This window comes from Haliaeetus leucocephalus, unplaced genomic scaffold (assembly GCF_000737465.1).
Source record: "Haliaeetus leucocephalus isolate CR32 unplaced genomic scaffold, Haliaeetus_leucocephalus-4.0 Scaffold273, whole genome shotgun sequence".
Lineage (NCBI taxonomy): Eukaryota > Metazoa > Chordata > Aves > Accipitriformes > Accipitridae > Haliaeetus > Haliaeetus leucocephalus.
Genome location: NW_010972709.1, coordinates 2,758,139 through 2,771,699, shown reverse-complemented (window position 1 = coordinate 2,771,699; position 13,561 = coordinate 2,758,139). Strand labels below are relative to the sequence as shown.

The window sequence follows — 13,561 nt, the reverse complement described above, 5'->3', positions numbered from 1 at the left end:
TTCGTAAAATATTTTTTTCCTCCCTCCCTTTCCCCCCCCCCCCCCCCCGCCCCCGTAAAAGGCCAGCTGAGGGAGACAGCTACCAGAACAGTGGAGGGGAGGGCTACCAGAACAATACTGTAGATCAAAGCTTCTGGGAGACCTTTGGCAACTCGGATCCACCGAAAGCTCATAAATCTCCAAGCAGTGAGAGCTGGACCTATGTGGACAATTCCACAGAGAAGAAGAGCTCCGATAGCTGGGACGTGTGGGGCTCAGGAACAGTCTCCAACAACAAGAACAGTAACAGCGACAGTTGGGAAAATTGGGAGACCAACTGGGAAAACACAGGAGGGGAGAGCAAGACCAAAAAACCTCCTAAGGCAACAAAAAAGGCATCTTCAGCTGATGATGGGTGGGATAACCAGAACTGGTAGAACTCTGTTAACCCTGTTTTGCACAGCTAGGAAAGGGAGGCTATGCTGGCTCATTGAGGGGAGAAAGTTTTACACGCAACTGGAGTATCTTGGTTGACCTTACTGATCTGTTACTTTTGCGCTTCCCATTCATTCTCCTTTCTTCTATCCCGGTTTAGGACAAAAAAAAGTAGCATCTGAATCTTTTATTATATAAAGGTGGCTCTCCATTTTTTAAGGATAGTGATAAATATAATCTCCTTGCACTATTGAAGCTGGTTACAGTCACTTTCTTAACATGAATGTTCAAAGGAAAAAAAATCAGTGCAGGTACACTTTCATGGCACAATCTTGCATGTATAGGTTAATATTCATCCAGTCTTCATATAATTTGAGATGACCTGAGGTGTTTAATGCAAACTAAGGACAGGGTGTGTCTTTAAAAGATAGCCATTAAATAAGCAAACTGCAGTTGAATAGATCTAGTTCAAATGCCTTATGGATTGCTCTGATGATATTAAGTCTGGCAATTCAAGATGGTCTTTACGATACTTTATATTGGAGCTTTGTTTTTAAACTTTTATGAAGGTTTGTGGGTTTTTTTTTTTAGTCTTTTAAAACTGATTTTCTCCCCTTAGAATTAATAAGGAATCTAGAGCTAGGTAATTATTTGTGTAAACTCATAGCTTTGACCTGAGCTATCAAGGGATATCCAGAGTAGCTCTACTTGCCATTCTTGCTCAATGGGTTAAGAGTTTGCACAGTGCAGCACCTATAAAATGTAAAGCTGTGGTGTTCTCCTTCCTTACCTGAACCCTTCACCCAGTTTGAGTATTTTGTATAGTCTGTTTTTTCTCTTTCTTCCTTCTACCCATGTATTTTATCTGTTCTGATAAAAATGAAATCTTTCTGCTGCTTATGGCCTTTTGGACTTCAATTTGGCAACTTGGCAGTGAAACAAATTCATAAAAAAGATTCCTGTAAGAAAAAATGGGTGGAAAATATGAGAACATTGAGGAGAGAGGCTGGCAGCAAGCCCCTTTCAAGATGAGTAGATGTCTGGATTTAATAGTAAAATTTAAATTAAGCAGATGTTTTCCAAATTAATCTTTAATATATCAAACTGTATCTCTGTTTCTATCGTGTATTTCTCCACATTTTCTTCCTGGATCTTGTTAAAGAAGCACTGTTTCAAAAACTTTAGAAACTCCTTGTCAGCATTAAGGAATTGGAGTAGAAGATTCAGTTATGTCTCAGTTTTGACCCAACGAATTGCTTTGCATGACGCAAACCATAACTTCTACAGAAGAATTGTGAGTTTAATGACAATGGTGTCCTATGTATCCCATTTTATTTTTTGGGGGTGTGTTGTAAATGTACACTCAGCCCAAACCCAGTCAGCTCACTTGAAAACTTCAAATCATGATGTCGTTACCTAGTCTGCTTTATTACCAGCATGGAGTTCTTTACTGTGGACCCTGTAAATCTTAATACATACCTAAAAAGCCTTTTATTTTTGAAATGAGTTAATTTGTTCAAGCAAACAACCAACCTAAGTTGTCAAAGTTACCTTAAATAAGGCTTAATTTCTTTTTCTCTTCGCAGAGGTTTTTGAGCTTATAGTAATATCAAGAGGTTAAAAAGGAAGGAAAATCATGGATCACCTCAAAAGTAGCAGATTGTAAAGGCTTAAGTCTAAGTAGAAGTAGCTCTATTTATAGCCTGATTCTGTATTTCTATTAGTAGGATCTTTCAGATGGTGAACAAAGTATTTTTCTAGTCTTCTCTAGTCCTGTCCTGCAAGAGTTGGGATTTCTCTTTTTCCCCTTGCTTCTCCTGATAGCGTGGTCTCTGTGAAGCTCGTGCAGCAGGACCCAGTGCTGCTCACGACCCAAGCACCACTCTAGGCTGAGCCATGCGAGGCGCTCGAGGCGTTCTTGCTGACACGCTGACCCTCTGGAAGTGCCGAAGGCACGAGAGATCTTGGTTTACAATGCTGCTTGTGGTACCACTGGCAGAAGTTTACAGCCTGACTATAAAACAAGGATTTTGTTCTGCTTTTTCTCCAGTTCCAGATATACCTTTGTCATAGCTTAATTGCATGTCAAATGTAACTTTGTATTTTTATGCATACACCTCTGTTGCTTACTTGTCATTTGTCTGCTGCCCAGTATGAAACTGTAATGCATGTACTTTGAAGGCGGTGCTGTGTAATGTATGTGAAGTGGCACTGCCTAGTCCTTGACTAACGGTTAGTCTTTGTGAAGTGTTGCAGTAGCGGTGACGGCAAAACGCATCCGATGGGTTGCACTGTCGGACTGCTGGTGTCTGTCTGGAGTGATGTGAAGCTGATTCAGCTTCCTGTATACAAATTTATTACAGTTTCTCTTTCATAAATCTCCTGAAATAGCTCGTAGCGGGATAAGCTTTATTTCGGACCATTCAATCAACAGTATTGTGATGTGTATGTGTACGTTCTCCTCAGCTGTGTGGTTTGCCTACGAGAAAACTGGTTTATTTATATATCACTTGCAGCTACAATTGGCATGAGCCATTTGTTTGTTCTTCTGGTTTTATTTTTGTATCTCTTGGGTCTTTATGTTCTAAATGAAACTAAACAGCCAGAGCCCTACTCAGGCAGAAGCTTTGGGTAATAATTTTTCTTCCAGTTGAGGAGATGGTGACAGAACAGTTGCTGTCTCTCTTTTTGCAGTGCTGTAGAGATGCAACAAAATGCTACAGCTCCCAGAAGGGTGTTACTGGAAGATACTAAAAACCAATAACATGGCAGAAAAGTGGAACTACAGCCACAGAACTAGTGTGTCAACTGGTCTCAGTTTGACAGGCAAATTGGTATTTTTTTATGACTTGTCTGAATCTGAATCTTAACGTTTTACCGTGTCTTCCAGAGGAGAGGATGAAATGGGGGCATTTTCTTCTGCAAAGCCTCTGTTTTATTGGATTTTACTTTTTTTTGTGTAGATGGCTGAGGAGTTTCTGCAGTTTGGTGGAATGCATGCAATCAAGGTGCATGTGTGGAGCAAGTGTTTATGAATTAGACTTTTTTTTAATTCCCCCTCCTCTCCTCAAATCCTCCTTTTTTGGCCTGATCGTGAGCACTGTAAATAGAGGTACTGAGTGCAGCCTGCTGGAGCTGAGGCCGCTTGTCTGAAGTGAAGATATGGCTGCTGAATCTGAGTGAGCATGTGGGTTGGCGAGGTGTTAGTGTCACTGTGTACTTCACCTCTTTGGTGGATGAAGAGGGCTCCGCTTTCCTTTCAGTCCCACGCTGTGTATTATCAATTTTAAGTCCTACAAGCAAATTGCCAGGAGAGAGCACAGAGAGTGAAATGACTACTGCAACAACTGGACATTGCAATGTTTAGTTTAAATTTCCTAACGTTTCAGACGGGTTTATTCCTTTGTACGGCTTCAACTTTGGAAAATACAGAGCAGCTGGATTCCTACAGGTAGTCTGAAATAAGAAAAACTTCCAAGACATTCAAACTAAGTGCTGTTTGCAAAAGAGCGAAAGTCTTAGAGAGTGTTCCTGAACCAGGAACCTAATCTTAGGAGTTAGGGATTATTTTAAAATCTTTCATTTGTGTCTTGAAACCTGTTAAAAATTATAACATTTCAAGAAGTGCTTGGCCAGCTCTCCCTCATAGTTCAGACCTCAAGGATAATGCTGCTGCTTTTATTTTCCAGGCCAGACTGTGTAACATTCCATGGGTTCATAATGTATTTATCAGTGTAATGATCTGTGCAATAATTTAACGAGTGTAGGTAAAACCTTTGTTGTTTAATCCGGGATACATTTAAAGATACAGTGGTCCTCTTGAAGAATAGCAGTCTACGAAGGTATTTCAGTTCTCACTTTGGCAATACTAAATTTCAGTAACCCTGTTCAGAAAGGCTTGAGCAATCAGTGATTTAAACAGAAATCAAGAAACATTTTGATGTCCATTATTAGAGTTTGATTGTAATGTCTTAGTGACCTCTAGTTGTAGAGCCCTCTTTCATTTTCATGCCAGCAGAAACTTGGTCAGTATGGAGTACTGTATCTTTAATTTTCCTGATGTGTTTTTTGTGAAGTTCACAGGAATGGCAATTTCAGTGAACACTATTCATTGTTCTGTAGAGTGGTACCGGACTTGAACTGCAGTGTCATCTTCTAAAGAGCATTATAATAAAGCAAAGAGATATGGAGCAGAATGGTGTTTAGCCCTTTTTCAGGAGACTTCAGTTAATTTTAAACCCGTGTGCATTAGTATAGCTTATGTGGCCTTTTGAATGAAGGAAGTTCTTTGGTATGGTTAGCATCACAGAGTAAACTCAAAATGGGATGCTTCATAATTAAGAAAGTAGGAAAGTACAATGCGAGTATGGAATTCTCATGTTGGAGGAGAGTGACTGACATTAACGGCATGAACATATGTCCTGATGTGCTGCTGTCATGCGTATTCGTCACTGCCAGTAATGAGGGAGAAAGGAAGCTGCCGGTGTTGATGACAGAGCCAAAACCAGGTGTATCATCTTTATATTTGGTTGGAGTTTCATAGTCTAACTTTAAATACTAATTTGAGATCTGTTTGAATTGGGAGCAGTTTTAAGACAACATTGGTTGCCTCCTTTATTTAAAGAGAACTATATAACAGAAATTGAAGTGGTAGCAAATAGATTTCTGTACTCTGAGATTTTTATTAGCTTGTTTATGAAGGGACTTATCGCAGGAGAAAAAGGTAACTTCTAAAGCAGTTTTCCTTTCCAAGAAGCGAGATTCCTCTGACTAATCCTTCAGCTGGTGGTGATGCTTCACATTCAGATTTCAGTTTGCTTCACTAGCCAAACAGCCATGTGAGTACTTCAGATGATTGATGACTGCACTGAGCTTTATGTAAATTTAAAATATCTTTTATTATGTTCTTGGACAGCGAGACTGAATCCTACTTGCCTTGTAGAAGTAATTTATTGATTCTTACATAAAAAAGTGGACATTTGGGTTTGGTAACGTCACTGGTATTACTCCACTGATATGCTGTGTCCGTTCTTGCTGTAATGTCCTGCATTAAGGGCTGCTCTGTGAGTTGGATGCAAAGTTTTCAGCTGGGATTACTTCAAGTAAACAGGATATGCTGGTTCTGGAGGGAGGTTTTTGGCCCTCTGTTCTGACAGCATATGGAGGCCAATGACCTAGAAACACACAAAACACCACGGAAAGCAGTAATGTGTATTCTGAACTTCAAGCTGAGCACAATCAGCAAACGGTGGTAGAAAAAGCCGAGTCTGTAGACCAGAAAATAACATATTGACTTGAGAGAGAACGGATCACTACTACAGTTACCATATCCAACTCCTTTCTGCTGGGTAAACGTTTCTTTGTCCCTTCACAGCTGTCATCTTTGCATTCTGATCCCAGCAACATGAGCAAGTTCAGTTTAAGCTGTTGCCGTTATATAGTTATGTGTGCTCTCATAGAAGATGTAGGCTTAGAAGATGACTGACTGGGTTTCCTGGGGTTCACAACTCACTGATTTTCAGGAACCAAACATTTGTCCCCTGTGAGGTGTCCAGGCAGGCATGGGCATGTGTCCTGGTTTTCCTTCTCGTGCACTCTACCTATTCCAGTCGAGTCTTGGACTCTTTTGCAACACCCTTTTGGCTCTCTCAGGAGCTGGCTGACCACCATTACCTCCCTGGAACTCCACAGGCTTAGACCAGTACACAGGTACCCCAGTACAAAACAGGCATCGGGACAGGTTGAAGGCTGTTCACCTCTCCACTGCTTTGACAAAGGTTTGCAGGATGTGGCCATTGGGTAAAAACTGAAAGTCCCATAAGGAAAGTGAAGGGGAGCTGGGTTGTCCTGTTGGGAAGCTATAAAACCCAAAGCTCTGACATAAGTGCAGTGTGATCATTCATCATCTGTGAAGTCACTAATTTGCAAGGAGGCCAAGACACGTTGGCTGTCTGTCTTGCCTCCAGCTGTTTCTGCTCTGTCAGCAAGAAGCTGCATCTCATCAGTAATGCAGGAAAAGAATGGTTACCCTCCTCTTCTGAGCGAGTCGCTGATGTTTGTTTTAGGCAAGATGAAACCACCACGTTTTTCTATCCTCAAATGATGCTTTGCCTCCGCTCTCTGAATTTCACCAACACTACCACAACGGCAACGTTTAAACTGGCTAGAAATGGAAGAGATGAAATAAATACTGAAAAGACCTCCTAGAAGAAGCCTGCTTGTACTTGCAGTCGCTGAGGGAAAGTGGGAGAGACTGAGTCTCTCTGGCGGGGCTGGTTACAAGGACTGCCAAGAATACAGTTGTGTTGCACCTCACCAGGATCGTGATCGCTGCTCAAGCAGGAAAATCCAGTGCTATCAGCTCTTCAGTTTGTAAACCGGTTTTTGTCTTTCCCTTTAAGCTCTGCTAAAGCGTGCTCCCACTGAAAGGCTGTTCGGCATTGCTGAGGCTGTTGAATTTTATGATGGATAAATCAGCCTCTGCCAGGAAATACAGAAAGGCTGGAGTGTGTCTTTATGAAAAAAAACTTCGCCATTTCTGGTTGAAGTGCTACTGCTTAATATCAGCAGTTCTTCACTGGATTGCTCAAGTTGCTTAAATATAACTGTTTGACTACCTAGGGCAAAAATCACTTGTATATCCATTCTTTTTCCCACTCTGCTGACGTGGATTGTTAATGTATGTAAATTGATGTGCCACACTATGTAAAGGCTGTTGTGATCAAGGTCAAACTAGGAATTTTCTTCTTTACAGAAACCTTTCTGTGTGTTGTTATTGCATAGAAGCTTGTTACAGTTCAAGAGTGAATTGCTATTTTAACTTTGTGTTCACAAATTTCCTATTGACTCCAGCCATCAGCTGTCACTTTTGGGATGTATTTCAGTGCGATACACTGGACTTAAAAATTCAGTCCACCTAGACAGGGCTTAACCGTTCAGCTTAGGCTCCCCAGTGTTACTGCGACACAGGCAAGAATAGAGCGAATCTGAATCTATGACCGCTTCCAAGTCTCTTAAACTTCTTGCCCACACCAAGGTGTGTCTCTAAGCTGGCCATAGAACTTGGTATGGAGCACAAAGCATGTCAAAGAAGTGGAATAAATACTTCTTGTGTAACCTAGGCTGCTAGTGATATCCCAGCTAGTTCAATTAAACCTCTGCAGAATAGACTTACCTGTCTCCATGCCTGTTAAATGCCTGTCCTCTCTGTGTGGTGGTGATGAAGGGCTTTTTTTCATCTGTAAGAAGCCTCGAGTACGCTGGGCTCTGCCAGTGCTGGAGTCCAGAGGCTCACCTGCCTTTCTCCGTTCATGACCCATCTCCTTCCAGAACCCACGAGGCATCGGAGGTGAAACGGCTCGGCTGTGCTTGGTCCCTGCTGCCAGTGGAACAGGAGCTGTGACAAGAAAAGGAAGGTGACTGTGTTCAGATGAATTATGTCTGGATACCAGTGCCAGCGGGAAACACTCGTGCTGTGAGTAGTTGCCGCATGACACCAGCTCAGGACCAGTAAATCTTCCTTGGGCTGTTGTCCATTTGCTTGTGTAGTCTTAACACAAGCTAGGCTCTGCAGGGTGCGTTCCTTGGGCTGAAACTCCTCCGGATCAGTCCCAGTACAAACCCTCTCTTGCACTGGTTGTGATGGAGGACTAAGGCAATGTACCAGCTCACACGGAAGATGCTGCTTGTGGTCAGAGGGACGCTGCTGGTGAAAAGCCTCACTTCTTCCTTCCTCTAGAGGGGATTGTGTTCCTGTGCATGGCTGTTGAAGGAACCTCCTTAAATGAAGTTGGAATAGCTGGATGCAGGCTTAGAAATGTGTTCCTGCTGGTGTATCTGCTTATCCGCAGCTCCCATCCTCTCCTCTGCCTTTGACTTTTCATGCTGTGTTAAGCCCACACCATGTGAATTCCTCTCCCCCAACCACACACGCGTACTCCTTTGATTTCACTTGCTACCTTACGATTTTGGCTCTGGCCGAGTGCATCAGGCTGGATGGAGGCAGTTTAAAACTCAAGCTGTAATAAATACCAGGTTCTAGGCTGGTATGCTAACCCCTGTTATCCTGGCTTTTTTCTGTTAAACCAGTGTAACAGCCCTTTCTTTACAACAAGGAAGCAGCAGACTCGTGGTATGGAGCTGGGACAGGACAGGACTATCCTCTCCATCACTCCTGGTACACGTGTGGCTGAGAAATAGCCAACAGTTCTCTCGTGATAGGATTACACTTATCCTGCCAGGAGCCGTTCTGTGGCTGTGTTCAGTGAAGGCTAATTGTAGCAAAATTAGCACATTCCCATTACAGCATGAGACTGGAGACTTTTGACCGCTGAAGCTTGATGGTTTCTCCTCTGGGAGAAATGTGGGTCTGAGATTGGGCACTGCATGTACTGTGCAGCATCTGACGTGGCCCGGACCCAGGTTGGGGTTTCCAGGTTTCCAGTCTGCTCCATACTGGGAAGCTTTTGTGGAGTTGGACCAGCAGAGGTGCATCTCCCAGACCCCTGGAGCAGGGACCGGGAAGTCTCCATGTCCCCATCGGAGCAGTCTGCAACTCCTGACTTTGATCTTAAAAAACATGTGGAAGAGCCTCACCCTTAGTTAGCATGAATGGAGGGAACTGAACTCATCTTGGCCTGCTTCGAAATCTCACACCCAAGCACTGGTATGGGAGCTGAAAGTTAAGGACTATTGAAAGTTTTTAATGTTTCTTCTAATAGCTGTTGAGGAATGGGGAAGTGAAGATGACGCAGGTTCCGTGTCTTGTTGCAGAAGAGTGTTTCTTTTGTTGTTGTTGTTTCTTTTTTTTTTCCCCAATGAAAACTTTTATTAGTTCACTATGAAAGTGAGACTTTGGTGATGTTTTCATTAAAGCTGCAGGTCCTAAAGCAATGCAGTTGTGGGAAAATTTCATTTTTCAGGGTTTTAGTGTTGGTGGTTTTTTTGTTTTGTTTTGGGTTTTTTGTTTGTTTGTTGGTTTTTTTTTTGCAAGCTAAAGTACTATTCTTTGTAGTTTTGGAGAACTGTGACTAAGCTGTAATTGTTTAAAATTTGAAGGGAAACAAAGATGCCCCTATTTGCTATTTTGATGCCAGCCAGATTATTTTGACTTACATTTGACTGCTTGGGGTTAGCAGTTCTTCTTTTCTGTAGAAAGAAGCAATATATATTGCTCTTACATCCAAATTTATTTTCTGGAACAAAACGAAGGACACTCAATGACATGAGAGCTCCAGCTTCGATTTATAACTGGCTAATAAGAAATTGCTGAATAATGTGCTCATTTTCTGCCACTCGAAAATGATAATTCTTCCCAAACTTCTCAGGCTCTAAGGACGCTGCTGTCCAGTCTCATTATCGGCTTCCAACACAGAAATGAAGGAGTCTCCATGGTGCAACACACTTCCCTGGTGCACAGCGATCTCAAGGCTGGCTTTAATGCTACAACACCATTCCCCTGGGTGCTGATGAGAGATCTCCATGCAAGGTGCCCCCAGTATTGCTATTTTAACTGTTTTTCTATTGAGGTGTTTGCTGTGAGGTGGCCTCCAGAATTTGTTGTGGCACTGACATCAATGAGTCAAGCAGCAAATATCCTCAGGAGTGGATTGTGAGCTTTACAGCCAGATATAAACTTCTTTTCTGAAAGCAGCCGGGAGAGCCTGGCTCCCAAACAATGCTCTGCTGCCCAGCCCAGCTGGCGGGGCTCCAGCCCAGGTGAACACACCTTGCTGGGGACAAGGATTTGCCCCTGGGGACGATGGTCTCTGGCAAGAAAAGCTCACTGTCAGCTAGCGTGGGGAGGTCTTTCTGGCTCAGAGAAAACGCAGACCCTGCAAAATCCGGGATTTTATTGTGGTGGTGTTGGCTGTGAACTCCTTTTCTTTTTTTTTTTTTTTTTTCTCCTTTTTTTTTTTTCTTTTGCTAAGCTGAATCAAAATCAGTGTATGGGGTGAGAAGCAGTGGCTGATCGCCAGCTGCAGACTGCTGGCATCGTATGTGCCAGCTTGAAGCAGGAAAAATCTGAATCTCAGTCTGCTGCCAGGCTCTCCTGCTCTGCATGCGAGATTTCTGAAGCGCTCTGCTTGAAATGCAGAGCCTGAGCTGCCATGGGGAGGACAAAATTTAGGCAAAGGACTAAGACAAACTTGGCAGTCGATAACAAGGATGACTGTGACAGTTCGTGGTGTCCTCTGTGCTCAGTCCTGACTTGCTGCTGCAGAAAAGGAGTGCTTTACAAATAGTTCTTTAGTCAACTTGTGCATTTATTATTTAAAAACAAACTCATCTAATTCCTTCCTGTCTTTTCCTTAGCCCTGCTTGGGAAAAAAAATTAAAAAAAAAAAAAAATCAGTGGCTGCTAAACCTTCTACTTGATGTTGTAACAATGTTGAGAGCTGAAATCCAAAATACTGGGTTGTACCCAGAGGTGCCTCTATCTTTTCTGAACACTTAATGAGTCAAACTGCTAACTAATCTATTGAAACAGGAAAATTCAGACACTGCAGTTCCTCTGGAGAGGAGACCTAGATGAAGTGACTCTGCAGCGCTGTATGCATATTCATTGTAGCCTTGGACTCCAAAGCCATACTATGAATAGCACTTTTCATCTGTGGATCCAGCTGACAACTAATTAAATCTAACTAATCCCTGCATGTATGGGGAGTGGGGGAGACTATCTAGGGACTGTTTTTCCCAGCCCTGAAACGCTGTCACCTCCAGGATGTGGTTAACAGCAGCTCGCTCGGTTTGTCTTCCCTTCGGTGACACAAAATGCTTTGGGGGAAAGGTGTCAGATCTGCAAAGGACATTCCTGAGGTTAAATAAGAACTCGGCGCTGTGAGCATGGGGCATGCCTGGCTTTGGTTTAACATCCCTTTTCTCCTCAATTGATGAGATGCTCTTCCCCCTAAATGCCAGTGTAAAAAACCAACAACAAAACAGGGTTGTGATATTGAGACTGCTGTGCTGATGGAGAGTGGAAGTTCCTCCAGGCCTGGATCCTTGCTCTGATGTGGACCAGGAGCAGATGCCAGGGAAAGAGAATAAGAAATGGTGAGTAACCTCTCCACTAACATAGTCTTGCAGCTTCCAGCAATGATGACCAAAGTAAGCACCTAGATTACTGTGTTCAATACCAAGACCTGTCCTGCATGAATTTACCTAATCCCTTTTTTAACCCTTTTAGATTTTGTGGCTTAATATCCAGTGACAAATTGCACAATTTAATTTTATGCTGGTGAAGGGGAAAAAAACCCCTATAGTTTGTCTCAAGCCTGCTGACTCATTTCATGAGCTTGGCCCTGGTCCTTGTTGGGGGAACAATCAGCTTCTCTATAACAGTTGTAATTTTACAGTGGACCTCTGTCCTCTCATGAGAAGTTTTAGTCCATCTAGCTGCCTGTCATCCCCACAGGCAACTTTCTGAGCATGGCTCTGCCATCCTCAGCAGACCTGGATGTCACCGGCTGCTGTGCCCTCGCTCTGCTCTCTTGACTGGGTGCTCTCAGGGCTTGAGAAGGGGAGATAATATATTTTTAGTAGCTTCTCTTCCTTGTTTTTTGTGGCTTAAGTAGAAACATTAATGTCTAATTTAAAGGGTACATTTTACAAGGTTATTTATGGAAGCAATAAGCCTTTTTCCTGCTGTGTTTTTCATGAAAGAAGCTGGCAAGAGCTGAAATCCTTTACCTTGTTATAGTAACAGCAAAACATTCACTCTCAGACTTTGAGCTTCACTTGAAATAGTCGGTTGGTTTTTTTTGTTTGTTTGTTTGTTTTTTTAAGGAAGACATTTAATATCCAATGAACAAAACAGCAGCAGTTTCTCCCTAGTTGAAGGGAAGAAAACCTGTCCCAGAAAGAAAGCAGAGGGGGAATGCCTGGTCTCTGGTGCACCTCCACAGTGAGAGGACACAGTCATGGCATCGGCCAGAGCAGCACGCGAATCCTCTCAGCCCATTATGCTCATAACAAGGTGACATTAACCTTACCTCATTCTGCTTTTAGCTCTGTGCTATTGTTTCTACCGTCGAAAGCAGCCCTGCGCACGCAGCGGGTGCAGGCAAGCGGCTGCCTACAGGTGCCGTTGTTTGGCAAACTCCAAATTAACCACGAGCCAGGAGAAAGGACGGAGCCCGCGGTGACTCTGCAGGCTGGATGGCTCAGGGAATGATGGATGGGAGTCAGACTTCAAGCTCTCAAGACGAACACAGTGCCCTGCTGTGTGCGGGCAGGCTGTGGGAGTCGGCTGCCTGTGCTGTGATGGGGGGAATGGTGGGACGGGCAGGTTTTGGGGAGTTCTCCCCACGTCACGCGTTCACCTTATAAATGAAAGATGCTGCAGCGGTGGGCAAGGACAAGCCCTGGGAGCGCCTGAAAGGGTCTTTTGCCGAGGCTGGCACGGACACACCGGCATCAGCGACGTTGGAGGGGGCTCCAGGAGACATTCTGAGAGCTGCCACCTCAGCCTGCCCGTGCGCACAAGGGGAGCCTGTTTTCCTGCATTTACAGCACGGCGTGATCAGCAGGACGTGGGAGCGAGTACGCTCCGGGAGAGCCTGGATAGAAGGAGCCTTGTTGGTGCAGCCCATCGCTGCTGCTCTCCACGCAGCCGCTGTTTGACTTGGACAGGAGCACGGAGACTGAGATTTGTCCGGTCCCACTAGCTACACCTCTGCTGCTCCTTCATCAGCAGAGAGACAGCGGTAATACTGACCAGAGAAAGACCAGCGTATGTCCGGCTGCAGCGGTGCCTTTACTCTGTGTCACTTGTTCCTTCTTGCTCTGCCCCATCTCTGCATGTGCAGAACCATCTCCCACCTTCCCTCCCTCCACTCAGACTATGCTTTGTACTTGGCTATCGGGAGATGGGCAACGCGCACCCGGAATGCTTGCACAGGAGAACTGATGTCTCTCGTGGAGTCAGGTGCCTGTCCTGTCCAGGTGAGCAATGGTTCCCTCCGTGGGAAGGCCTGTGCTTGTATCCTGATCAACAGAAAGGTGGTGGAACGACTCATGCAAATCAGTGAAAGCCTGATGTAGGGGTCTCTCACGGGGCAGAAAACCTAGAGGGTATCAGATAAAGTCAGCCAAATTCTCAGCCATCCAAGCAGGGAGAAGGTGGCTGCCAGACAGGAGATAACAG

The 13,561-nt window shown here is 44.0% G+C and overlaps 1 protein-coding gene across 2 annotated transcripts in view; it reads left to right on the top strand.

Moving 5' to 3' along the window:
- Positions 1-979, top strand: part of ARFGAP1 (ADP-ribosylation factor GTPase activating protein 1) — a 17,853-nt gene extending 16,874 nt beyond the window's left edge. For both annotated transcript variants that reach the window (XM_010569522.1, XM_010569521.1), the window contains exon 13: positions 62-979. In XM_010569522.1, the coding sequence (XP_010567824.1) occupies positions 62-416 (355 nt within the window). In that variant the 3' untranslated portion in view covers positions 417-979. The remainder of the gene's footprint in view (positions 1-61) is intronic.
- The last annotated feature ends 12,582 nt before the right edge of the window (positions 980-13,561 follow it).